General features: G+C 42.7%; 1 protein-coding gene across 1 annotated transcript in view; it reads right to left on the bottom strand.

Moving 5' to 3' along the window:
* The window catches only part of MANBA (mannosidase beta), a 907,503-nt gene that overhangs the window by 648,665 nt on the left and 232,083 nt on the right, over positions 1 to 26,755 (bottom strand). Inside the window, exons 3-4 of the mRNA XM_069630691.1 lie at positions 22,895 to 23,000; positions 18,065 to 18,235 (exon numbers count right to left, since the gene is read on the bottom strand). Of these exons, the coding sequence (XP_069486792.1) occupies positions 18,065 to 18,235; positions 22,895 to 23,000 (277 nt within the window). The remainder of the gene's footprint in view (positions 1 to 18,064; positions 18,236 to 22,894; positions 23,001 to 26,755) is intronic.

The raw sequence follows: 26,755 nt of genomic DNA on the forward strand, positions 1-26,755 counted from the left end.
AGGCCAGGCAGGCCTCGACCCACGTTTTGGAATGGTTTATTGTGTGGAAACCCCGAGCCAGAGTGTGTCATCCTGTCTACAGGGACCGCCTTACTGTGTGGTCTTGAAACAGAGGTCAAAAAGCCAAATAGCCCTCTAACTGGGATTTGCAAAAAAAGAGAAACAGAGTGGATTGTGGTATGCCAAATGCAAGGTAACCCAGCTTTATTGCAATATAAACTGGGGGATAAACAAGATCAACAGCCAAGCTCTCACTCAAGATTTTCTCCACATCTCAACAGGAAACAGCAGGTTTTATAGCCATTTTGATATCATTTTCTGAAAACCTATCGCTCCTAGTCATTGGTTCCCTTTACTAAGCTACATATATAATTCTACACGTCCAAAAATAATGATTGGACAATTCTTATCTAAGATCCCACCCATAAACCATCTCATAGAAATGTGCTACCTCATCATGCTTGAATATTATTGGTAGGCTTTAAATGACTTCTGCGGTGGAACACGGCATGTGTTTATCGGTTAACATGCGGTTACACACTCCTTGAACTGGCTGCATGATGACATGTTTTATGTAGATGGGAAGAGAAGACAAGCGTATTGCCTTTTAACAGCCCGTGTTATCCGCGCCGTGATGACGCTGAGTCTCAAGGACCTGTTCTTGCAACAGTAAGCGCCCCATCCTGTTTTTGACACATTTATGAATAACTATTTTGTGAGTCATGCTACTTCCACCCTGTCATTGCGGCAATTAGTTGCCTTTTTAGTCGCATCGCGTTTCTCTGTCACGCCTAGACGATCGCTGAGACATTAATCTGCCAAAAATGTATGAACTTCCTGGGATGTTCAGTTCGTCCCATAGACTTCAAATAGTCTGCCGTGTTGTTGCAACTTGAATTACCGTGACGAGATGATGCACACAATGGTATCTTGTTCTGCCATGTAACCCTCCCATACAGAGTCTTTTGGGCCTTCACATTCCTTGCTTGGAGGCAGCTACCATCTAGCTGGCCACAGCATTTTCCTGAATTAAATGTATTTGTTAAAATAGCGTGCTTAACTGGGTCCTCTCTTAAAGCTGCAGTGTTTAATTCTCTACTATGTTTGGTGCAGTTTTAAAATGGCAGCTGCTCGTCACGTTATTTCCCTCTGCAGGACACATTTATTTTCTATCTACCAAGTTCCTGATGCATGCCTGTCATATTATATCTCCCTACCTATGGGTAGCTGCAACCTTATCCCGATTACAGTTGTCCTGCACTATTTGTGTAGTGAGTCACCTCATCTATTCTATTTTAAAACACACTAAGTGTGCAAGCTAATGCCTCATCTGTTCCCTACTTTTTCTTTTTAAACATTTTTATTGGTTTATTAACAATGTAACTTACAGACTTCAATATATGTCACAAGACCATGTGCAGCCAATAGTGTCTGTCTAACCCCACTCCCCACTCCCCCCACCCACCTCCCAGCCTATACCACATAAATTATTATACTGCATTATATCCGACTGTCCCAGACCTAAAAATTGGTATTAGTACGCCTGCTTTGACAGGGAATCTCTGACCACTTGGGCTGCACTGTGCGCTGCCAACACATCTTGTACTATATATTTCCAGGAATCTAGGGCCATATTGTGTTCATCCTGGCCTTGACAGGCCGCCTCTTGCCATTTGGAGGTTTCAGCTAGCGTCCATTTTTGGAGGTCGCTCCAACATAGGCGCATCTCTGGGCCCCTGTGTGCTTTCCAGCCCGTTGCTATCCTACTTTTCGCCAGGATGTATGCCAGGTCTCTCAGCTTGCTAACGTGTCTCGCCTGCTTCGGACGCGCAAAAATGCAGAGCATGCAGGCTGCAGGAGAACCTGTGTCTAATGTTATACCGGTCTTGGCCAAGACCTGGGCTATCGCCTCTCAATATTGTCTGATCTTCGCGCAAGCCCAGAACATGTGCATTAGGTCTGCATGAATCATTCTGCATTTTGGGTAGGCTTGTTCCGCCGTTTAGCTAAATTTGGCGATCTTCTTCAGGGTCAGATACACCCTATAGTTGATATCCAATTGGATGAACTGAAGCTTTGCATTTCTGGAAACCTTTTTATGATACGCTGATACTCTGCCACAGGCTGCATCTGTCAGCTGCTTCTGTAAGTCCACTTCCCAGCTACGCCTGGTCTGTACCAGCATATCCCCCCGCCGTGACATCAATAACTCATAAACCTTGACACTGCGTGTCCGCACTTTGAAGTATCATGCAATGTTTGTATGATCTCATCTTCCTGTAGTGTCCCATCAGTGACTGGGCAGCTACGCTGCACTCTCTTAAGGAGTGCAGCATGTGTAATGTGTTATCCTGCTTGTAGTCCCGTTTCTGAGGTGAGTGTTTCAAAGTCCATTGGATTTCCCTCCCAAAATAGGTCACCCGCCGTCGCTACTCCCATTGCCTCCCAATACTTGCCCAACACTTGCTCACATTTAATGTGAATTGTGGATCTTCTCCTTTCAGTGTCACTAGTGGGACCTGGGGGGAGTAGGGCTATTCTCTATCAAGAAAGCAACAAGCTCTATGCCATGTCGTTCTACCAAACATCAAACGCAGCAGAGGGTCAGGGGTGCATGTACCAAAGGTCCATATCATCTGCTTCAAGAAGAATAGGGTACACTGTGGCTGTAGTAGCAAGGTGTCTTGGGACTGCTCCTCTGATAGCCAATTTGTAACTAATTGTAGTTGGCATGCCATACGATATGCTTCGAAGTGAGGGCTTTCATACCTCCCTGATCATACAGCGTTTGCAATTTCAACAAGGCAATACAACATTTCGAGCTGTGCCATAGGAAACTACGACATATAGTTTCTAGTCTATTGAAGAAGCCTTTAGGTATACTGTATGGGACGTTGGTGAAGAAATGGAGGAGCCTCGGGAGCACTACCATCTTCAACAGCGCCGCTCTCCCCATCAGGTATTCCCTCTTAGGACAATGAAAGATATCCACCCCCAGGTATCTGAATGTGGCCCTCTCCCACTTAATCTAATCAGCAGTACTGGCAATGTCTCTAGAGCCTTCTCCCTGTACCCTGCTAAAGGGAACAAGCATGATTTCTGTGCATTAATCGTAATGCCATATAGGACTGCGTACCGCTCTAACACATCTAAGGTGTACTGGAGATTCGTTTCTGGATGCTGTAAGTATAAGAGCATATCATCGGCATATAGGGAAATTAAATGACTACTACCCCGTATAACTATGCTGTTCCCTACTTGTGTAGCAATACTAACTATTCTTTGTGCCAGCTGCATTTCCAGGAGAATTTAAAGTGCAGTTTCAAATGTGTCCTTTCTTATCTTATAATTTTGTTTCTTTTGATAAAGGCATGGGGGGCAGAGCATACAATAATTGCCCCACTACAGTCTATCGTGGGGAGGAGAGCTGATTCAGTTACATTTATTCTTTTGAACACTGATTTTTCCTTTGTATACATTTCTCCTTTATACTCTCTTTGTACAAGAGATAGGCCAGGCATTAGGTTTTGTTAGCATAGGCCATTTTGATTTTACAGACTCCACTAGTACTGTTTTGTTTATCATTTGATGCTCGAGACTACCCCCATCTTAGTTGGCAAAGTATGAGTTTTTCCAAACCCCAGAAACTTCAATAAAGGTTTTACAAACTGTACCTATTTTGTCAGTGTCATACTTGTGATACCATGCCTACCCTACAACACCTACAGGTTGGCCATTTTGGCAGAGCACGAGCAGGTGTTGGGTGATCAGATAGGTGAGCATGCTCCGATATACAGGTTGCTCAAAGGAGTGAAGGCCATCCGGCCGCCCAAACCAAAATATGCGCACTTGTGGGACATAGACCTAGTCCTCTGGTTCTTGTGAAGATAGCCAGACAACCCGGACCTTTCCAGGAAGGAGCTTTCCACAAAGCTAGGGATGCTGTTATATCTAGTGGCACGCAAGAGCGTTTCAGACATGGGAGCACTTGAGATGGATAGTAAATCCTCCTCTACAGAAGGAGTGACCTTTCACGTGAGAAGGACCCCCTCTTCCACTGCTTTTATTTTCCAAGGCAGAAATTCCACCATCCTTTTTACTGAGCACCAAAGGGCTTTATCATATCTTCTTAGTGCTATGGAGCTTGCCACACTAATGGTGGTAGAGGCGAAAGAGCACACCTTTTTACCAGGAGAGTAATTTTTTGTACTTTCTTGATCTGGTGATATCAATTGAAAAGAATATAGATCTTTCTCAGGCTACTAGAATAATCAAGGAGTATGCTGGGTGATCTTTCCTAAAAATATTTTTCTCCCAGCTTTGCTTATGTGCGACATGTGTTGGTGACATACAATTATCCATCAATGGTTAGAGGAGTCCAGGCACCAAAGGAATGAAAGGTCTTGCAGGTTCCTTTGGCTCAAAATTCTCAAATGCAGTAGAAGACTCCGCTCTCTGCATTAACCAGAATATTAAGCTTTAAGGAAGCCCCCCTGTGCTCTTCAGCAAAAGTCAATATGACATCCGCTGGGAGACTTTCTTGGCAATGAAATCTGGAGACTGCAGAGACCGGTCTGGCCAATTTGATAAAGTGTCAATGTCTTCTGGCGTGGGAGGCTTTGTGAGTAGTTAAAGTTGCTCCGCAGGTGGTGTAGGGGCACGCAGGACATTCCTTGCATCTTCATCTTCAGTACCATTCTCAACAGGAGGCGATTTTTATCACCCACCATTAAAAAAGAATGCTTCAACGTTGACCAACCAATTCACTGTTGAGAAAAAATGATTTGACGTTGAGATGGAGGCGATTATGATAGCCTATGTTAAACACCTCAACTGTGAACTCCTGGACGGCAACAACCTCAAAGATGCTCATGTTAAGTATATTTGTACTGAGCACTATCACCACTGGAGTGGTCCCCTGGTGCTCTGGCGGCTCTGAAAAGGGAGGGAGGGGGGGCGAGTAAGTGGGAATAAGTGGGAAAAGTGCAAGATAGCAGTGATGTACCGTTGGCAGCCTCAACCCGGTTAAAACCGTTCGCTGGGCTTGGGGTGTTTTCCGGTCGGTAGCCTTCGTGTGCTGTCATACAAGTCTATGTGTGGTTTGTTTTGTTGGTGCAGTGTAGTGAAGTTAGTGCAGATTGTTGTGCAGTAGGGTTGTGGTTGTGTTTGGTTAGAGTTTGAGTGGTGTATGCAGAGGGGTGACATTTTTAGTGGCTTGGTTAATTGGCATTGCTGCCTGGAAGCGAGGCGCTAAACTTCCATATTCCCTTGGGGTGGGGCGGGCAAATTGTTCTGCGCCTCCATCTAGATCCGCCATTGGCTGACACCCACAGTCCCTTCCACACATGGCATTCCACACATGACACCCACCCACATTCAAAACCATGTCTAAGGTCGGCCCCCGCCCACCTCTGTCAAACCTGTCTGTATGCAGGGCAAGCATGCGTTTGAGTCCATCCAAATCTGGCCCTGATAGCATTCTCAATCCAGTCCATACGCGGCATTGTTAACCCACGCTACTCCATCCAGATGTAGCAGTGGTCGGCATTCACAGTCTTATCCAGCTGCTCACGTAGGCTATCGCTCACAGCCCCTCTGAAGCGTGGCACATGCCACCACTCACAGGTACGTCCAGCCGTTGCACCTGCCATCATTCACAACTCTGTCCGGGTCAGGTGCATGCCCATGTCCATAACTCAGTTCAATTTGTGGCAGCTGCTAACATTCACACAACTCTAAGTATGGTACCTTGTAGCGTTCATGGAGAGGGTGAGGTTGTTGGAAGGAATTGGGCAGGGATGCCAATTTCTGTGCTTATGGGGTGTGGTTGTGTCCTATTCGACCTAGCGTCATCTCTCTTGTTAATGTAGGAGTTTCCCTTAGTTGGTTCTGGGTGTTGTCAGTGTCATCCTGAATTCTGTCATGTTCTTTGTGTTTCCTGTTCGATTGCTTAATTGTTTCAATGTCATGAACCACCAAATTCGGCCTTTCTGGACTTCATGGTCCATGATGCACCGCGGCATAAGCTCAGTGACTCCTCCAAGATGGCCGACGGCCCAGAAACACTGCGCTCTAGTCTTTACGCGCAACACTCTGCTTCCTAGAAAACAGGCACGCCCACGCGGCTCTGCACGTCTCAACGCAACTGCTTGGAGTTGCTAGACGTATTTTCCGAGTCCGTTAACCGTGCTATCTCCAGCTCTTGTCCTTTTTTGTTCCTTCCCGGAACCCCTCTCCAGATTCTTACCCTTACCCGCTAGCCTTATCCACATCCCGGACCCCGTCTTGCGCTCGTGCCGAGGTGTCTCGAACATCCTCTGAGCGTAGGACACTTGCTCCTCCTCCTTCCTGGATTCGTGGCTATCATTCCTGGATACTGAACGCTATCCGGCTTAGGCAGCCAGCTACCCACGCTGGAACCCGAAGACTCGCGCTCCAACCTGTACAAGTCTCGGACAGTGAGGAAGAAGGAAGTTGCATCCAAGAAGACCACAAGCAAGGAAAAACAGGTGTGAAAGAGAGAAGCTTGTGACATTCAATTTGAATCTGCGGTGTTGAAGAGTCAGGTTTTTAGAAGTTTTCTCAATTGTAGGTGGTCTTTGTTGTTTCTTATTTCTTCCGGGATGTTGTTCCAGGTTTTTGCGGCTAGGTGGGAGAAGGAGGATCCGCCTAGTTTTTTCTGGAGGTATGGTTTTGGTTCCAGGAGGATTTCGTCACTTGATCTGATGAGTCTGGCAGGCTTGTAGATTGTTATTTTCTTTTGTAGGAATTCGGCTCCCTGTCCGCTGATTGCCCTGTGTGTTATACACATTGTTTTGAAGGTGATGCAGTGTTTGATTGGGAGCCAATGTAGTATTTTTAGTGTTGGAGTGATGTGGTCTCTTCTGGATAGTTTGAGCAGGAGTATGGCTGCTGCATTTTGGATGCGTTGTTTCTTCAGGAGGTATTCTGGCATCCCGAGGTAGAGGCTGTTTGCGTAGTCGATTCTTGACATGATGAGGGCGACGATTGTGAGTGTTTTGTGGGCGAAGGAGACGAAAGGTAGGATTCTTCGTGTTGTGTGGAGGAGGAAGAAACATTTCTTGATTATTGCATTTATTTGTGGTTCTAAGGTTAGGGTGTTGTCTATCAGGACTCCCAGGTTTTTTCATGTCACAGTCGACGATGGGTCAACAGAACATCGAGACCTAAGGTGATGGCAAGCATCTTTCCAGTGTAGCCTTTGACATTAACGCCTGCCAGATAGGGCAGAACATTTCAATTGGAATTTTTTAAAGTATCAATCTTATTCTTTTTTACTTTTTTTTTTAAACAGTAAACGTTTTCTCTGCCATTTAAGTAGGTATTTCAAGATGCCAAACGTGGACAGAGGTATTCTGTGTTTATGAATACCAATGAAGATCACAGGATGAAAAGAAAATGTGATCACAAAACAAGGGCCCCAGTGGTCTGAGGTTCATTGTCAAAATGTGCAGTTTTTGGGCAATTCATCACTGTGTCTGGTTAAACATTTAAGGCATGAGTAGCTGTCTTTCATTACCTTGGTTTGGGCTATAGACCTGAAACCTCTTTGCAAAAGTGAGCCATATACCAATACACTAGTATGAATTAGTTTATAGTTGTCAGGGTCTAGAAAAGCCTATGAGCGAGGTGAATATACATATTACAAAAATGTTGCCATTGCAGCTGTGAATTTTAAACACTGGCAGACAGCATAATTTGGAGAGCGTTTACAATTAAAATTAAATGTATACCTACAAATGTTTACTGACAGTAAAATATGCATAATTTGTGTGTTATTCATTGTGAGGGGTCAGAAATGTGAGGTCAAGAACTATGTGAAGGTTTTTCAAAAGATTGCATTTTATTAACTCAAAAGGTTGGATGAACGCCTCACTTACCCTACCCTGATGAGGATTTCCTGATGACCTTAAATAAACTAAATGAAACACTAACAAAAGGTTGCTGTCCATCACACTTGTACATACACCAACTCAACAAGGTAATATTTGGCAGTTCATAAGCAACACATATAACAGTTAAGCTCACATCATGATAACTGTTTCTCCTTATAATGTAGGTGAATTCCCCTTCCCCAGATTCAAGCAAGATTTTGTTTAACTGTTCCAAAAGCATAAGGAAATCCTGTCTCATAACAAAGGTTCGACTTCATCTCCCTTTTTGTTACAACTTCATAATACAACAGTTCCAACTTGTATTCATGCAACAGTTTACAAGTTTTCAGCAAAGCTTTCCTCTTTTCACTTGCAATAAAGATCTTGAAACAAGGTATTTTCATCAGCACAGAGCCGCCTGTTTGACAATATTAAATAATTCTGCAGCAGTTCACACATCTCTTGCTTTAGTAATATTAATTTGCCAGGATGATTCTGCATTAATCCACAACAACACTTTAGTGGTTCTTCAACTGCTTTTTCAAGAATATTAACCATATCACAGTACTTCAAAGTCTTCCATCTGGTTCACTCACTTGCCAGGCCTACTACTATAAAAGTACTCTTTTCTGGTGTACTCTCCTGCCAGAACAGAACAAAGTGTCTCAAAGTCCTCATTTAAAGTTGGAATACTTCCAGAGAGAATGAGGGAAGCAATGACAATTCCGCTACTAAAGACAAACAAGGTAGACACGAACTGTGGTTCCTACAGACCATTGTCACTATTGAACCAAGATAGTAAGATTCTTATGGCAATCTTGGCAAATAGACTTAGGAAACTAATACCTAAACTGGTCAATCAAGACCAGACAGGATATGTACCAGGAAGAAATATTGCTGAGAACCTGCAACGCCTACACCATGTCATGTATAGCACGAAAGACAGCGAGAAACAATGCACCGTAGCTTCATTAGACGCAACTAAGGTGTTTGATTCCGTTCACTGTGATTGGTTATATGCAACTATGGTTAGAATGGGAATAGGGCCGCAATATATGAAGTGGATGCAAGGAATATACACTAAACCGATGGCTAGGGTCAGGAATGGTACCACGTATTCAGGCAAATGGCAACTGCATAAAGGGACTAGACAAGGGTGCCCCCTGTCCCCAATGCTATATATAATTGCGGAGGAGCCTATAGCAGCTTTCCTGAGACAGGAATATAGTGATGCCGGAATAGAAATTGATGGGGTAAGGCACAGAATATCGATGTACGCAGACGACATGTTATTTGTTATTATTTATTATACCTCAGTAACCCGGCGGAAAATCTGCAATATTTGATTGATGTGCTAGACAACTTTAGTATACTGACTGGGATCAGAATAAACAAGAGTAAATCATGTCTATTCCTGATACCTGATAGCACAAATGGTGGTACTGATGTAAGCAGACCTGGCCGCCCTTCCCCTGCCGTGGAATAGGAGGTCCTTCAGATACCTGTGGCTGAACATATATCATGATCCCAAACGGGAACACAAATTCAATACAATACAGGTTAAAGAAGGCTTAGTGAAATCGATGGAGTTTTAGGGCAAGCTACCTCTGTCAATGACAGGAAAAGTGGCACTCTTAAAAACGAGCAAGGCTTATGCATTGTTTCGGTAATGTCCCTTATGACATCCCCCAAAAAAAATTGTCTAGGACTAGACAAAATATGTAGAGGCTTCCTATGGCAGGGTGGGAGGCATAGAGTGGCGCTAAATGTTTTGCAAAGGCCGTATGTGCAGGGGGGGATTGAAGATAACACATTTTGAGTTGTACTTCCTGGCATGCCAGTTGCAATACGAAGTACAATGGATGGCTGATGATCCCAGTAGAGAAACTACTCTACTGCAGCCGGCAATAAAAAGATTATGGGCCTCATTACACGGTAGGCGGTAAGGGTTTACCGGTACCGGTATTTTACCGGTACCGGTAAATCCTTACCGCCTTACTACGAGGTCCCTTTGCGGGTTGGGGAATTTAACGCCTGCTTTTTGGAGGCGTTAAAAACCAACCCACAAAGGGACCAGTGGAGCTAATTACTGTACCGCAATTTGCGGTACCGTAATTAGCGCCTTCCCCATTCCCATTATGCCCTATGGGGCAAAAATGGGAATGGGGAAGGGCAATGGTGGAAGGGGGAATTACCGCCCCACCAACCTTGGAATGGGGCGGTAATTCCCCTTTCCACCAAGGCGGTACCGGTAAATTACCGGCATGAACCATGGCGCTAATAGCGCCATGGTTTACCGCCTACCGTGTAATGAGGCCCTATATCTCAGAGATTTAGTCTGGACTCCCACTAAGGAACAGCATAGCCACCCTTGTCTAGTGAGGTTGGGTATCCAGATATGGCGGAGGACCAGCAGAACCATGGGACTTAACACTGCAGACCCCCGTAGCAGAGGTAAGGTTAGACACGCAGGAATATAGGTCTAGAGTGTGAGCACAGTGGGAATCCGGCGGCATAGCGACAATAGGAGATCTGAGAAACGAAAATGGGCTGATGGAATTTACAGAACTACAAGACGTCATGGGTATATGTAAGGGTCAATTCCTCTAACATAGGACTGTGATAAGTGCAATAGAGGGCAGGTGGCTGTCTATTACGGAAGAGTCAATAGAGTGCAAAGACAGAGACATTGATAAATGTATCAGAGGAAGGGCACACGGTATCCAGAATTTACGAGGTACTGATAGATTGCAACTTGAGGGTGAAATTGAAGTGCATGGAACAATGGGAAAACGAATCGGGGAAAGTGATCGAAGACAAAGAATGGCGCAGGATAGTTCTCCATCATAAAAAGGTCTCTAGAAACGCCAGACTACAATTAATCTGACTAAACATTAGACAAAATGCGTATTTTACTCCAGCAGCAATTGCAAAATTCAAAGGAGCTGGAAGGCAAGAATGTCCCAAATGCAAGGAAGAGAATGCTGGCTTGATGCATATGTTTTGGGAATGCCCTGTTCTACAGGTATTTTGGAGCAGAGTAGAAAATAGAGTTGCCCAAGTAGGTATTATTCTGGATATTAAATCCCCAGAGGCATGTATGCTGAGCCTCTTTAGGAGGAGCACAAAGAATAAACCAATGAACAAGATGAAAGACCTAATTTATATACTAGCCAAAATCAGTATAGCTATGATGTGGAAAGACATTAAGGAACCAAGTATTGATAGATGGTGGGGAGACCTGAAGAAATGGGCAACATCAGAAACGGGAGTGTGGGAAAAGGCTCTTGGGGAGCAAAAACAAGAACTTGGAACAGGCATACTACAATGGATTGCCCTTGCGGTGACACTGTATAATCAGGATAAGGGCGAGGACGATACTTATGATACACACGAAAGAACAGAGGAGAGTGGATTGCTGTTTGGACCTAAAGGTTGGACTATACACAGGCAGTTAAGGGGGTGTTGGGAAGTTTAAGGGGGAAATACCAGAAACGAATACTGAATAATTATCATGTGCATTACTGTTTTGTTATTGTTACACTGTAAAAACAAATAAAGATATAAAAAATAAAAATAAAAGAAGTGTTGCAAAATCCTCTGACTTGGTGTGCTCCCCTGCCAGGACAGAAACTACTAACTACAAGTACTTCTGTGGTAAAGGTTAGCTTCCAACAAATTAACAATGCCTCTTGCTTCACAACATCAAGTTTAAGAATGTCTTCAGGGGAAATAAGAACTACACTGGTGCTATTTGTTGCACATTTGTGATCAGCATACGTAATACAGGCTATGCTCGATGACTCCTGAATACCTTCTATCAGAAGGGCAGCCCTGCTGCCACTCTTCTATCCCCACAACTTTGAATTCAAATATTATTTCTGGGAGAACAAGAAACAAATTGGTGTTGTTTGGTACATCCAGTGATTTCCCCACACAATGCAAGTTGAGTTCCACTCCTCCTGAATATCTTCTATCAGAAGGGCAACCTACCTGCCACTCTTGTTTCTCCCCTTCCACACTAACGAAATGCTGATATGATTATGTTTCACTTTCCCATGTTTTTGGCTTTGGCAATGTAGGTTTAAGCGATCTCCTCTTATGACTTCCTTTTCATATGGACAATAGTCTTTACAAACACTGACATTCTCAATTGCCTTCTTTTGGCTTGTGCAATACTGGTGGTTTATAAATTGCCCTGGTATGATTCTCTTTTGGCTTTGGCTATAATGATTCGTATTTTCTACTCTGGTTATTGCCCTTTCTTGTTGGCTTTTAATATGACTCACTGTGTTATAATCACATCCTTCTGGTCTGGTTATTCCGTTCTTGTTCTGTTATCTGCTCCTTTTTAGATCAGCTTGGTTTGCAACAAAATAATTAGCCTGCTTAACATTAGTTCGGTATTCATTCCTCTTCTTCAATGTTACCCTATTCATATCAATTCTGAGGTTCAGATTCCTGGACTTGGCCAGCGGACGGTTACGGAGTTCGCTGCCTCCAGGTCTTCTGCTTTGGTTTTCCTGCGCGGCCCGGCAACCTCTCCATCACGGCTTCCTGCGGCCCGCGTCTATCAAATTCAGAGCTCTCTGGGCTCCCACAGCTATCCAGTGCTCACCTGCCACTGGTGCTTTTCTGAAAATAGGGGAAAGTGTTAAACGGTGCGCTTTCTGCTGCGCAACTTCTGCAGCTGTGATCTCGAGCACAAGGGACTTTCTCAGGACCAGCATTCATATTACACACCCCAATGGTACCATCGTCTCGGCTCCTCTTCAACCTCTGCTTCTGCTGTCTCGCTGAGATATCAAAACTACTCCACCCTATGCGACTGCTCTTCTCAATGGCCTACACATGAAGGGGCCTTTTATGCCGCCCAGTCTCCCTCAGATGTGGGTAATTATTCCTAATAGGCTGCAACTTGAAGTCTTGTACCTCTGCAGTCCTCATCTTCGTCCCAGTACTTTAGGAATTGTGAGACTTGAAGTCAACAACATAAAACTCAGCTTTCTCAATGAAATGATCCTCACCAAGTTCACTTCTCTCCTTATACATATTCCCCAAAGGAGTACCATAAGGATTCAATGAAGTATTTGGCTTTACAGAAGAATGGGGTTTTCCAGGGTCTAAACTGGTAACATTTAAAGACTCCTCTTCATTATTTCCCTGGGACTCATAGGAGCTTTCATTTCTATGAATGTCAGCGACTATAAAAAGGGTTTCCTTACTCTTAATACAAAACTGGTTATAATTGTCGGCACCCACATTCCGACAGTTAGTTTGAGAAAATAAAAGCTCTCTTTGACAGCAGGCCAATACATATTGCGGTATTCATGATATTCCCTTCTCCTCCCAGGTGATCCTGCCAGCTAATACCACCCACCAGGGTAGGATCAGGAAGCGTCTGCCTTTCCCTGGCCACATGGGAGGAGACTTTAGGTAGGCTTTTTGTGAGGATTCCGTAGGATTCATCACATCATGCTTACCTGTTTGTAGGTTGCATTTTTAGTAAGGGAAACACCATTTCACAGAAGGATGAATACTTGTACTGTGGATTGGTTGAACAACGTCATGATTTAATGGTGTGGACTGTGTTTTATTCAGGTATTTATGGTTTAAATAAGTGAAGCTGTGTCTGCCTAAAAACACGAAATTCCAATACTTTGAAGCATCGGCTACTGTTTCTAGTAAGTTACTTGTTTGTGTATTCTGCCCCAAAGTCCTTTGGGGTGTGTTGTATTTCCTCTTCTCCTTCGCAAGAGCAAGAGTCAATGGCCCCTGTAATCCTTGGCCGCCTTCAGTGTTTGGGGCCCTAACATGTGTATTTTACACATGTATGTACTATTGTGGCTTCATGAATGAATAGCAAAATGGCTGATATAACACATATATTTGTAATAAAGCTGTGCAAGTTTAACATAATTAGGCAGTCTTAACATTGTGGATGTACTGGAAATAAACACATGAAAGCACTTCCTTTTTAATGGGGAATGGCAGTTCCATTTGTACCTTCAATTGGTATTTCGTGACATCAGAGACTAAATCTGACTTTTGTTGTAACATTTGTATTAGTGATAATAGGTGTCCTCCAAACAGCTACAAGTAGTTTGCAAATGTGTCATGTTGTAAAATGCAGACTTAAAAGTTATAATCCAATCTTACATCCTATGTAATATTTTTTTATAAAAGGGCTAATGGAATATCTATGTACAACATTCCAGAGAAATTAGATTACAAGATATCGTATGTTATTTAACCACAGGTTGGGCATTAATTTCCAATAACACTATGATGGACAGCACTACGAACACTTCGGGGTAATTAATGCTCAACTGTTACCCGCCCTACAGATAAGGGATATATCAGTCATTTTTACTCCCTAAAAATAGGTAAATATTCCAAAAAGGAAAAATAGGGAGCATAAATATTGGCAACAAAAATTAGGAAACCGACACATAAGGTGCCTGTTATTTTGATTTCTAGAATGTGGCCTGGTGGACAGGTTTTAGGAGGCAACCCTAGTTATAGTGAACTGGGAACTCTGAGAGCTTTGCCAAACCCAATCAAGGTAAGCATGGAGAGTGGTCAAGGCTTAGTGTGAGGAGAAAATGAGTGGGGACAGGGTCCACAACGTGTACAGACATTGAAGCACACAATAATTCAATGTAGATAGCAAGTACAAAAATACTCTTTATTATAGGCCCAAAAACACACACTAAAATATAATCACACAATACTCAATTATCAAACATATATACAGTCAACTTTAGAGTTTTAGGAATGCATGCAATCACTTAGACAACTAAAAGAAGGTACGTAGTGATGCAGTAGATTGAAACCAGTTCACAAAAATTATCCCCCAGCTTTAAAAGTCCAATCCCTATGATGTGTGGGGCCTTGTACCCAAAAGTCACAAAGCTTCTTCCTAGGAGAGGGGCAGATGTAGGAAGAGTTCTTCTGGTGGTGACCATTTTTTCATAAGTTATTTCAGCAAGTTATCCAAGTTACTGGTTTGTAGAATACTATTCCTATCTTTCAGATACAAGCTTTTAGATCCGACGATCAAAAAGTGATGGAATGGAATAACCAAAGTTTATTCTAAGGTTTATTCTAAGGCGAACAGAAGGAGGTGAATGTGTTGCAATTAATTTCCCCCCTGACCCAGATTTTCCCAGATGTCCAAGTATGTCGACTGGGGGCACTGTAGGTAGGTTTTCCCACCGTTGGATTCAGTAGAAGGTTTCGCAGGAGCTGCAGGTGCAGGGATTCTTCTGGTCGGGTCAAGGAGCAGAGTAAAACCCTTTGCGAAGAGGAAATGCAGGGGGCACCAATGCAGGGCACTTAGAGGGGACGCAGTTCCAGTGATGGCTACCGCACACGCAAGACAGCAGGTGTCTTTCCAGTTGCGGTTGAAGACGACCTTCCAGAGCAGGATCCCTTGATGATGGGAATCTGAAACATGGCAGGCAGGCGACTTGTTGAACGAGCTGGCAACCACCTAAGTTTCCGATGACAAACACGGAATGGCAACAATTCTACCAAGGTAGACCACTGGAGAGCTGGTCAGTCCACAGGGTGGTCCAGGGACACTTCTGAAGACTCAGGATGGCTGGATCCTCAAGAATACGTCGAGACTGGTCCAAGGGTTGAAGCACCGCATAGGGCCTTCGAAGATCAGGTAATCCAGCAGGGCTTCACTGGGTCAAATGCAGGAAGGGATGCTAGGCCTCTTTGGGAGTCGCAGACAGATCTTCAGTTGGCCTGCTCTTTCTCAGAGGATACTTGCCTCCAACACTGATCTGAATAAATGGCTGCAGGAGTGCTCTTACCCCAAATCCTGGAAGCAAGTCCAAGCCCACCAATGGTAAGGATTTCCACCACTCAAACAGCCAGAAGTGATCCAATCAGGGACAACTGTGGGTTTCACTCATGCCACACACCCAGACTCTCTGGCACCACAGATGTGGATTTGACCAGACAGTCCCACCCACTTCCTGAGTCACACACAAAGGCATCACTAGTCTGCAAAAGCAAGAGCTTTCCCAGGCAAATGCATGACCTTGTATGAGATTTGCTGACATGAGCAGGCGGGAAGAAGGCCAAAGGAGAAGCGAAATATCTTGTAGCACAGCCATTTTAGGGCACTAGCCAAGTGTAGTAGCAGGACACTTTAAACGTGAATGTGCATACTAAAATGAATGCAAACATTGTAAAAGAGTATCTACTGCTACCAGCTTGTATTTAGGCAGATTTAAAAGTAACTCAAAATCCCAAGTGTAAAATACTAGGGTGATACAATAGTATCCCCACTGCAGTGCATTGTAAGATGCTGTGTGCACTGTTAAAAAGTTACCAAAAAGGTAAAAGGTAAAAAGACAAAAGGGAAACAGTTTACCAGTACTAATAGTCGGAAGGACCGATCAGTTTCCCAATAACAAAAATGAGCAAAAAGCCAGGGGAGTGAAGCTAAAGGCTTCACTTCCCTGTAAAAAAAAGTCAGGACAGGTTCAAAAACAAAAGAGAAAGTCCATAGAAAATGGAGGGAAAGTTGCTTAAAGGAGAAATCATTCCTAACACCTGTCACCCATGCTTTCAGCCAGATGAATACGTTTGGACCAGTACTACATGTAGTGCCACAGGCAGAAACTCTATTATTACTGCATGATCTGAAGACATTTGTTCTATCTTTATTGTGCATGAACAACCTGGCGCCAAGAAATATTTATTAATTTATTTTATTTGACAGTTTTACCCGCTTATAATATACTTCTAATAGGAACAGGACTTACCGTTTTACTCCCTAAAAGTCATTTTATTCCCAACTTTAAATAAATAGGGAGTAAACTACTCCCACTTCAAAATCTTACCTGGAGCACTGATAGTTGCTTTTATGTCAGTATGTTGCACCTTGTGAAAACCCTAGGTATTCATGGTAATACCTATTCCTCTGGCAGCTTATCGGCAGCATTCTGAGCTCTTTTAGACCAGGGATGCACACCTTGTTTTGCTGGAGGGCCGAATGTAGCACACATGTCCCATCCACTGTGCCGAACTCCCCGTGGCCAGGAGCAGGCATGAGAAGGCATGAGCAGGCCGGTAGGGCCGTCAGTGAATTAATTTGAGATAATGATTCTCCACTAACCCGACTCAAAAACTCTACAAAATTCTGCATACTCGCCCTCAAACATTGAGCAAAACACACTCATACCTCTAGCAAAAACCTAAAACAACCCAAACTGCACACACAGTAAACCGCCAGGACCAAGTGGCGGTAAAGGCAAATCTGTTTGGCTGTATTACGGGGAATTTACGGCTGGAATATTGCCAAACTCGTAATGAGGCCTCTAGACTTTTAAAGGCATTACCACTTTGACTTATGTTTATTATGGGATTGAAATTAAGTTTTTAGATAATAGAAGTGAAACTGCACGCATCATGATGCAAAGACTTTGTGAATGAATGACTTTAGGCCAGGCAACACCTAATCATTAAACGTGTGACTTGGAGGGCTATAAATAATGTCCTGAAGGGGCGCATTCTGCCCACGGGCCGCATGTTGTGCACCACTGTTTTCGACCGTAGCTCACGTTTGCAACCTAAGCTCTATATAGACCGTGCGAGCTCTGTGCGCTTGGGAAATGGAGTGAGAATAGCGTGGAGCATGGGTAACGTAAAGTCAATGGGGTTAACCTAAACAGTGTCGATAATCAACCGAGTGTGAATAGTTGCAGAAAAGGAAAATGTAATCTTGCAAATAACATTAAACTGGGCCTGGCTTGAAGGATAACGCAAGATCATGGCTGCATTCTGGGTGGCTACACAAACGGTATTACCCAAATTGACCTTTTACAATTGACCTTTTGCACAATTGGCCTAATTATAGTTGTTCCTAATTGACCTTCTGCACAATTGACCTTTATATTATTTTAGTTATTTTATATATGTATTGGGTTGGTTTTGGATTATAAATAATATAAGGGGTTTGGGTGGGGGAGTTACATGGGGTTTTGGATTGGGTGGGGGTCCCGCATATATGTCCTAATTGACCTTGTAAATTAGGTCAATTCTCCCGAGGTCAATTCTCCCGAGGCCAATTTTGAAAAGGTCAATTAGTATACAACCACACAAACCTGCCATCACATACAGTAAACATAATAAGACTTACTCATTACCTTCCTCATGAAATTGCCATGGCACTCTCCTTTCTGTTCTGGAGGAGGGCACTCCGGTGGCACAGTGTATGCCCTGTGTGCTCTGCTTTGCTGTGCTGCGTACCACACTGCCGAGGAGAGACGAACCTCTATGAAGTTGACATCCTTCACGACGTTGGTGACATCAAAGTTCTACATCAAAAAGCAAGAACATAGATGTTGAACTTCTGAAATTCAAGTACAAATATTTTTGGAGCTTTGACTTCACGAGATGTTCCACCAGGATAAATGAGGAGCACAATGACAAAATCAGAGACACCTTGCAAAACGCAAACAAGGAAAAGCCTAGGCACTCTGATAGTACTACTACTGTGTGATTTATTTTGACACTATAAAAGCATATTAATACCATTCATATGAAACAAACATTGGCAATGCCAACCATTCTGGTTTTTGCAGCTGTTTATGGGCATTAATATGTGTTGGGCCTATAAAGAATGTGCAAGCTAGAATGACGGTCATCACATGAGATGAGGGGAGCTGTTAGCCTAGGAATATCCATTCCATAAAACTCTAGACTTTATAGCACGGAGAGCGATGGATTACGGGTGCGTTAGCATTATACGGAAATACAACAGCCCACATAATAGTAAATGGTGTGGCAACAGAGAGCTTCCAACTAAGCAGGGGCACGCGGCAGGGATGCCCCTTGTCCCCATTGCTATATGTCCTACTGATCGAGCCGTTGGCGCAAGAGATCTGCCACAACACCAGTGTAAGAGGTTTTCAGAGAAGTGGTAGTGAATACAAACTCGCCATGTTTGCTGATGATATACTTGCTGTCCGGTCATTTGGTCGACGCAATTTGGTCGAAAGACAAATGGTCGAATTTTTTTTTATTTTTATATATGTTTTTCAGGTTTTTGTTTAGGAAAAAAAGGGGTTTTAAGCAAAAAAAGGTGGTTCGGGGGGACCCCCCCCCAAAAAAAAAAAAATGTGAAAATACAAAAAAAAAAATTCGACCATTTGTCGTTCGACCAAATTGCATCGACCATTTGTCCTGTCGACCTTTTTTTTCGACCAAATGACCAGTAACCAATATACTTCCGTATATCACTGCCTCTGATGTTATGGTCCCAGCCTTGTTGCAAATAATTAATGATTATGGCCTGTACTCAGGGTTTCAAATGAATATTCATAAAACTGCCCTTGCTTTCAAACAGCACCTGTACCCAACAAAACATGCAAAGTCACGGCTTACAAATAAGTAAAGCTGGTATCAAGTACCTAGGCATGGCTCTCACAGGGCGGCTGAGTGACTTGTATGAAGTTACTTATCCGCCACTATAGGCTGCCATCACCCGAGATCTCAACAGATGGTGAAGGATGACTTTATCATGGGCTGCACAATTTACATCGATTAAAATGAATGTACTCCCTAGATTGATGTTCATGTTTCAAGCCCTACCTGGTGTGGTTCCGGAGGTTGTGTTGCTTTGTGAACTCCTCGCTTTTCTCTGGGCAGGACAAAGACAACGAATCACGTACAAAACCTTTATCCTTCCCAACAAAGAAGGCGGGATGAACTAAAAGTGAGTACTACAAGGCGGCCCAACTCAGAACAAAAGTGGTCCACTTAGGGGAAAATAGAGAGAAACAACGGGTTACTCTTGAGAATGTACTTTTTGCCCCGGTTGCGATGGGTGAATGGTTGTGGGTCCCCAGAGCAGACTTTCTAAATAGATTCAGACCCACCCTGAATTAGCTGTTTTCTGGGCAGTATGTCGACCAGGAGCAGACATGAGTGGTATCACGGTGTCCCGGGAGGATAGCTCAGCGGCAACGTGTTCGCCTTGGAAGCACGACGACACAAAGCAACACAGGTTCGATCCCCGGGTCCGCGCTTAGAAACCTCTGGGTATTTAAGCGCGTTATAAATACGCAACTAAGATAAGAAAAAAAAAACAATTACGCAACTAAAAAAAAAACAATTCCTATAACAGCGCCTCGATGCCCGCGGGCTGTGTGAGTGCTTTAAAAAAAATGCAAAAACATTCAAATCAAATCACCTCATGGCCTTCCCCACTGAGCTGTGTATGGGCACCTCCAATAAGAGACCTAATGGTGCATCTAGAACGTTCCCAAGAATTGTATGAAGCAGGATTTACTAGGGCAGGTCAAATGTGGAGCAAAAGTATGTTAAAATCAAGGAATGACCTAGAACAAACACTGCAGATACAAAATATTCCCCTGCTAATTTACCTACAGCTTAGAGGGGTTATATCTGACCATAGCCGGAAAGACAAATTGAAGAGGCATATAACCCCCTTTGAACGATTCCTTGATTCGCATATTAATACGAAGGGTTTGATGTCACAGTTATATACTGCATTGTTAACAAGAGGTCAACTACCCACCCCCGTACCCAGGTTAACTGGGAAAAAGAGTTAGAGCTGCGGGATGAAGTAGAGATTTGGCCCACTTTGAACAGAACGGTATGGTCATCAGCAATAGCAATGCAATATAAAATGTTAAATTGACTCCTGTTCTGCTGGCATCTGACCCCGCTCAGGCTCTCGAAAAATGTATGCAGGAGTTAGCCTGATTTGCTGGAGAGACTACGAAGCTCTCAGATTGTTGGCACCAATGGTGGAGTTGCCCAAAACTCAAATTTACTGGAAAGAGGTGTTGGGTTGGGTTCACACAATTGAAGAGATTGACAGAGTATATACCTTTGTTACTGCTGTTCAGGTTTAAAGGAGAGACAATGGCTATTTTTACTACACCATATGCCTCGGAATCTTTTATTTAGCCGCCAGAGCATGTTTACCACAACAATGGAAAAGGAATACTCTCCCGTCCAAATTAGACTGGCTTAACAAAGCATTTGACATTCACGAAAGAGAGTCTTACAGCAACCCTCATGGAGAGACACACACATATTGATGCTGAATAGCTCCCCTTCATGGAATATTATAGGAATGAGAGACCAGGGAGAGTTCATTCATAAGCTGTGGGATTTCTAAAGCAGTGCAGACAGAGTGAACTCTGGACATTAAATCACCTGCAAGGCTCTTGATTACGCCACTGCCACCTCTAACGAGATACTATAGCTCGAAAATACCAGAAAGATCTTCGAAGTGTCAGGATGGACATTAATAACTAAAATGCTTTCTTATACAGTTTAGTAATCAGTACTACAAGCACCATATTTTTGTGCCATTAAGGTTTGGGGAGTGGGTTTTTGTTAGTCTATACAACGCAACCGAACTTTCCAAAGTTGTGCTAATGATTCAGGAGGCTCTATTATAATTTTCGTTTTGTTGCAACAGGAAAAGTTTGAAAACAACTGGCATGACTGTATCGTTTCTTTATGGATCCATGTTGCCGGATCGGTGTACATTCTCACTGTATGTCCGTTTATAATTATTTTGTTGGAAATACCAATAAAAATCCACTTTAAAAAAAAATGAAAAATGGCATTTGTTGAGAAACCTTTGCAAAGTTGTCCGGCTCACATTTCTGAACCCTCACAGCGTTTCCTAGCAGAAGGCACACAGAATAAAAGGGAAGAAAGAAAAGCAGCGTGTGGGTTGTAGGGGTGAAGTCAGGACGCGTGAAGGTGAACCGAGAGACCAGAAGGGAAAGAGATGGCAAAACAGAGTGCTGAAGAGGTGCTGGTGGAGTTGGTGTAGAGTGCAGGTGAGTTATTGGTAGTGAGAGAGGGTGGTAGCGGTTTGTGTTTCTGAGAGGGATGCATTGAGAAAGAGAGCGATTGTGAGAGCAAGGATAGTAGGGAGGCAAGTGTGGGAGAGTAGGAAATGGAGGGTGGTGGGTAGAGTGAGAAGGAGTGGGTGCTGGGAAAGAATAAGGATAGTAGCGGGGTGTAGGAGCAGAAGTGAAGATTTGTGTGAAAATAGTGAGTGTATTAGGAGAGGGTGAGAGTAGAAGGATGAGAGTATTGGCATGAAAGGGGTGAGAGTAGTAGTAGTGTGAGGAGGGGTGAGAGTAGTAGTAGTGTGAGGAGAAGTGAGAGTAGTAGTAGTGTGAGGAGAAGTGAGAGTAGTAGTAGTGTGAGGAGGGGTGAGAGTAGTAGTAGTGTGAGGAGGGGTGAGAGTAGTAGAGTAAGGAAGTGAGGGAGTGCGAGAGGGGACATTTGTGAAGAGTAGGAGAGGGATGAGAGAGGAGTAGTAAGATAGAAAGACCATGGAGAGGAGAGAAAGAATGGGTGGGTGAAAGGAAGCATATGGGTGTCTGTTATCAGTTCCAGCATAACACCATTCTACTTTGACTTCATACCTAGAGGAATCGTCAGGTTAGGTTGCCACCATAGGACAACCGCAGAGGGAGACAGATACATAAGGCATTTTGCCTTTCAACCTCCACCTCTAGGAAGCAAGATATTTAGATAGCAGGGGTTACCCTATCTCTAGTGTAAAACCACCCCAGAGATTAGGAAAGCCTGGGCTGGGAAGGAGGGGGCCCTTGGGAGACGTATGAAAGAGAGAGAGCGGGACGGCCTTTAGAGTGCCCTCAATTTAGTCTACACAGAATGCCAAAGCAGTCATTACCATCTGTTTATTAAAAGCCATTGACCTTTCCTTGAGAGTCTGCTAGTTATTAAGGCCATCTCTGACATTGCCTACTTTGTTGTTAAAATAACCATAACATGTTAAAAGTTTGGAGAAAAAAATAATAATAACCTTCTTACAGTATTTACCAATATTTTAATTGATCAGGTTATCCTCAAAATAGAGAGCAAATGTGCGGGTGTAAAAGTATTTGCTATTCAGATGTACTTAATAATGTAAACGCACAAAGTAAACATTAATAATACTTAATAATACTTACATACTGGATGAACATGTTGTCTGTTTTCCCAACAGTAACATTATTGATGATTACTTCTGATACAGTATCTATTCCTTCACATATCAATTTCACCTTTTGCCATTTGCTAAAAAAGAATGACAACAAGGTGAGAAGATTATTGTTTTTACAACTACTGCAGGCAAATGTTCTAGGACTGATCTAACTTTATCAATGTGTCCATGATCTTTTTAGCACTGAAGCAAAAACAGGAAGAAATACAAAATATTCCCAATGGCTACATTTGAGATATAAATATGATTTTCAAAGATATACATAAATCAAATAAAATAGGGAAAGTGTGACAGCATATATATGTCGTTCTCTGTGGCGACACAGAGGTATGCCTCTCACCACACTTCATTCGTTCCCAGACCCAAATCACAATCAGATTACAAAGTGCAGAGAAATGCATGGAAATCCTACCTTTTCAAGAACAAGCAGCGGAAAAATGCAGGCCAGAGACGGGAGGGAGTGCTGAGGTTGGATTTTAGAAAGAGGCCCAGGGGGTGGGTGCAAAGGAGTGTAGGCACAAACCAACTACTGTCTAATTTTCAAACGGAGTCGAGGAACTCTATGTCTCCGTGTGGACTTACACCCCTGCGACAATTAATCAATTTAACAAGAAAAATTAAGTCTAACACGACATCGGGAAGATATCATTAGCCTCATCATTACAGGTCGCGAGTGTACACCTCAACATCCCCAACCAAAAAAGTTCCTCCATTAAGTTGTTAATTTGAAAGAGAGATGGGCATGCCTGGCATTGTTCTTAAAACACTCGCTTTGAGACAGTGGCAAAAAAAAGAAGCCTTTTCTATTTGCCATAACAGGGTATATATGCCATTCACTATATTGTCACCATTGTAATGCCTATCAAGGCATTACTCGTACACTCTTAGTAGCTATCTGATCACTTGGCTTTTTCTTAGGAACTATCTTGCATTTCCATATGTCTAAAAAAAAAGAAATATTCACATTTCTCACTACATGTACTCTGGAAAATGAAAGCTTTTGTAACCAATGTTCCTTTTTACCTTGCTGTACCAGTGGTATTTCTTCCCCATCCTGACAGGGATGGAATGCTCTTCTGGTTGGGTTGTCCTCTAAGATCAACATTGCAGTCAGCTGAGAGTCTTATAGCCGGGGCACACAAATTAGACCGTACATCTCGTTTGCTTGGCATCTTTATACCTGTTCCCACTTCAATCGTGGATCCTGTTCAAACTGTGCTGCCTTATTTAGAAGGCTTTGATTCTACATCAAGGTAGTCCCTATCCCAAGATAGAGTGGGAACCGAAATGAACCCCATACCAGAGACTGTATGGCAGACACACATAGCCAGGCATTATTATAGTAAGAAACGAGTGGCCCCAAAGAAATCTATGAATGGAGTGGGTGAGCTGATCCCAGCTTTTGAGATCAAGAATGACTCGGAGAAGCCATAATCTTGATATTGAACCCATCTAAGGCTCCTGGCCCTGATGGTATACCCAATCTGATTCATAAAAATAAACCCACTTTCTGGGGTAAAATTATAACGCACATATTCGAAAATATCTTTTAAACAGGGTTCATACCAGTTAGCTGGAAAGCTTCCATTTTAATCCTTGTTTACAAGAAGGGAGCGAGGGATCATCCTGAAAACTACAGATTATTGGCAATGACTGATGAAAGCTCAAAAATATTCTCTCGGATTTTATTAGTGCAACTAAATGTTGGAATAGAGAAACTAAATTCGATACCTAAATTTCAAACGGGTTATAGGCAGGGAATGGGACCTCTGTCAAACCTATGGACACTCTTGCATCTTATGCGTGAAGGCTCAGAGGAAAAATAGGATGCCCTTTAAATCTGCTTCATTTATTATAAGGGTGCCTTCAACACTGTAGCTAGAGAGATGTTATGGTCCAAACTTCGAGATTGGGATCTGAACCCTGTGGCATTATACTTCATCGTAGAACTATACACTGATATGGTGGCACAAGTGTGATTAAATCAGGAGGGTGTCTTGAGCGGAGAAATTAAAACAAATGTGGGACTCAAGCAGGGTTGCCCCATGACACCGACTTTGTAGAATTTATTTGTGGCAGATATGGGAACTTGAGGGATATAAGAAATGTCCCCCCTGGAATTCGCAAACAGAAGATAAGTTGGCCAGCCTACGTGAATGACACCCTCCTGATGGATTGCATGCTGACTGGACTGCAGCGTAGCATGACCAAGTTATGTGAATACTGGAGCACAATTAATCTTAGTGTTAATTATTTAAAAAAAACAAAGATTATGGGTATCGGATCAAACAGGAACAGGTAAATTCACTTGGAATATGGATAATGTAGAAATTGAAATTGTTCAATCATATGTATATTTGGGAGTCTTTATTTATGAATCTTTAAGAGTAAAGTGTTTGGAAAATCATATCTGTCAAAAAGTGGAAAAAAGATTTGTAGCATTGCTGAACACAACTAGACATGACATGGGGAATTCCATTGAAGCATTGGTGAAACTATACAAAACGTGCAATATTCCTTGTCTGGGTTATGGCCTTGACATGGTTACAAATAAAGAAAAAGCGTGGATTAGAAAGCTACATACAGGGCGCTTATGGAAAAGAGCACTGGAGCTCCCGAGAAGCACACCGATTGAGGGAATATGTAATGTAATGGGTTATTTATAACGTGCTAAATACCCAGAGGTTTCTAGGCAGCAGACCCAGGGATCGAACCTGTGTTGCTCAGTGTCGTCTTGCTTCCAAGACGAGCGCGTTGCTCCCGAGCTGTCCTCCCGTGAGAATAGCTGTAAATTAGAGATCACATCACTAAATACTCATCTAAAGATAAGAATGGGCATATCTTATGTGCATATGCTGGATAAGAAAGATGACAGGGATTCTCTCTTCTCTGATTTTGGCAGTCTACTTATGGGGTCCATGAGAAAAAGTTCTTTAAGGGAATGTATTGAGGATATCCACCAATTCTTCGAGGAAATTGGTTTTAATATTGAGGTGCAAGACCCTGTTGTGGTGATGAAAAAGAAAATAAAGAACTTTTTATTTTAATTTTATTGTATATGGTTTATTTAAACCTTTACAAAATACACTTTATAAGAACAGAATAAAAAGTACATTTCCAAGATAAAACAATATTAGATATGAACTAAACATAATTCCAATCAACATACAACTATTCAAAGAAAGTATTTCATTATCAAAATCAGCAGATCAAATTAACCAACATTTAACAAGCAAAATAAGAAAAAAAGTCACAAAAAAACCTAAAATCAAAAACTCTTAAAGATTCTAAAAGACAGTTAAGATAAGTCACAAACAACTTTTAAAAAAGCAATCACTCTAATCCTGAGTGCAGTGTTTTGACCATGTCTCATTTGATACCACAGTAGTTCTCTATTGACACGGTGTAGATGCAGTACAAATTGAGCAAAGTATGAGATTCGGTATTGGAGCGGAGCTGGACAAATAAATAAAATATGATGCAATGTTTCCTCAGTACCCTCTTTCCTACAGAATCTGCACCAGATCCAAGGGTCAGTCAACAACTTCCAACTCTTCAGAGTGCTATTAGTTCTCATCACATTTAATCTAAATCGTATGAAGCCATTTCGTAAACTTCTGCATGGATATTTTTCTAAATAAGCTTCCATACCAGGAAAAAACTTCCAGAAAGAATATGCTTGATTGAAATTCCTTGAATGCGATACTGTACATATAGTCTGTAACCAGTCATCACTTTTTAAGATACTTTTTACTTTTTGCGGGTTAGATTGTAACATTTCAATTGAAACACCCAAATTGGTGAGACAATCCTCAACCTTAGTTTTTAA

Source organism: Ambystoma mexicanum, chromosome 6q, assembly GCF_040938575.1.
Source record: "Ambystoma mexicanum isolate Mex_15411 chromosome 6q, UKY_AmexF1_1, whole genome shotgun sequence".
NCBI lineage: Eukaryota > Metazoa > Chordata > Amphibia > Caudata > Ambystomatidae > Ambystoma > Ambystoma mexicanum.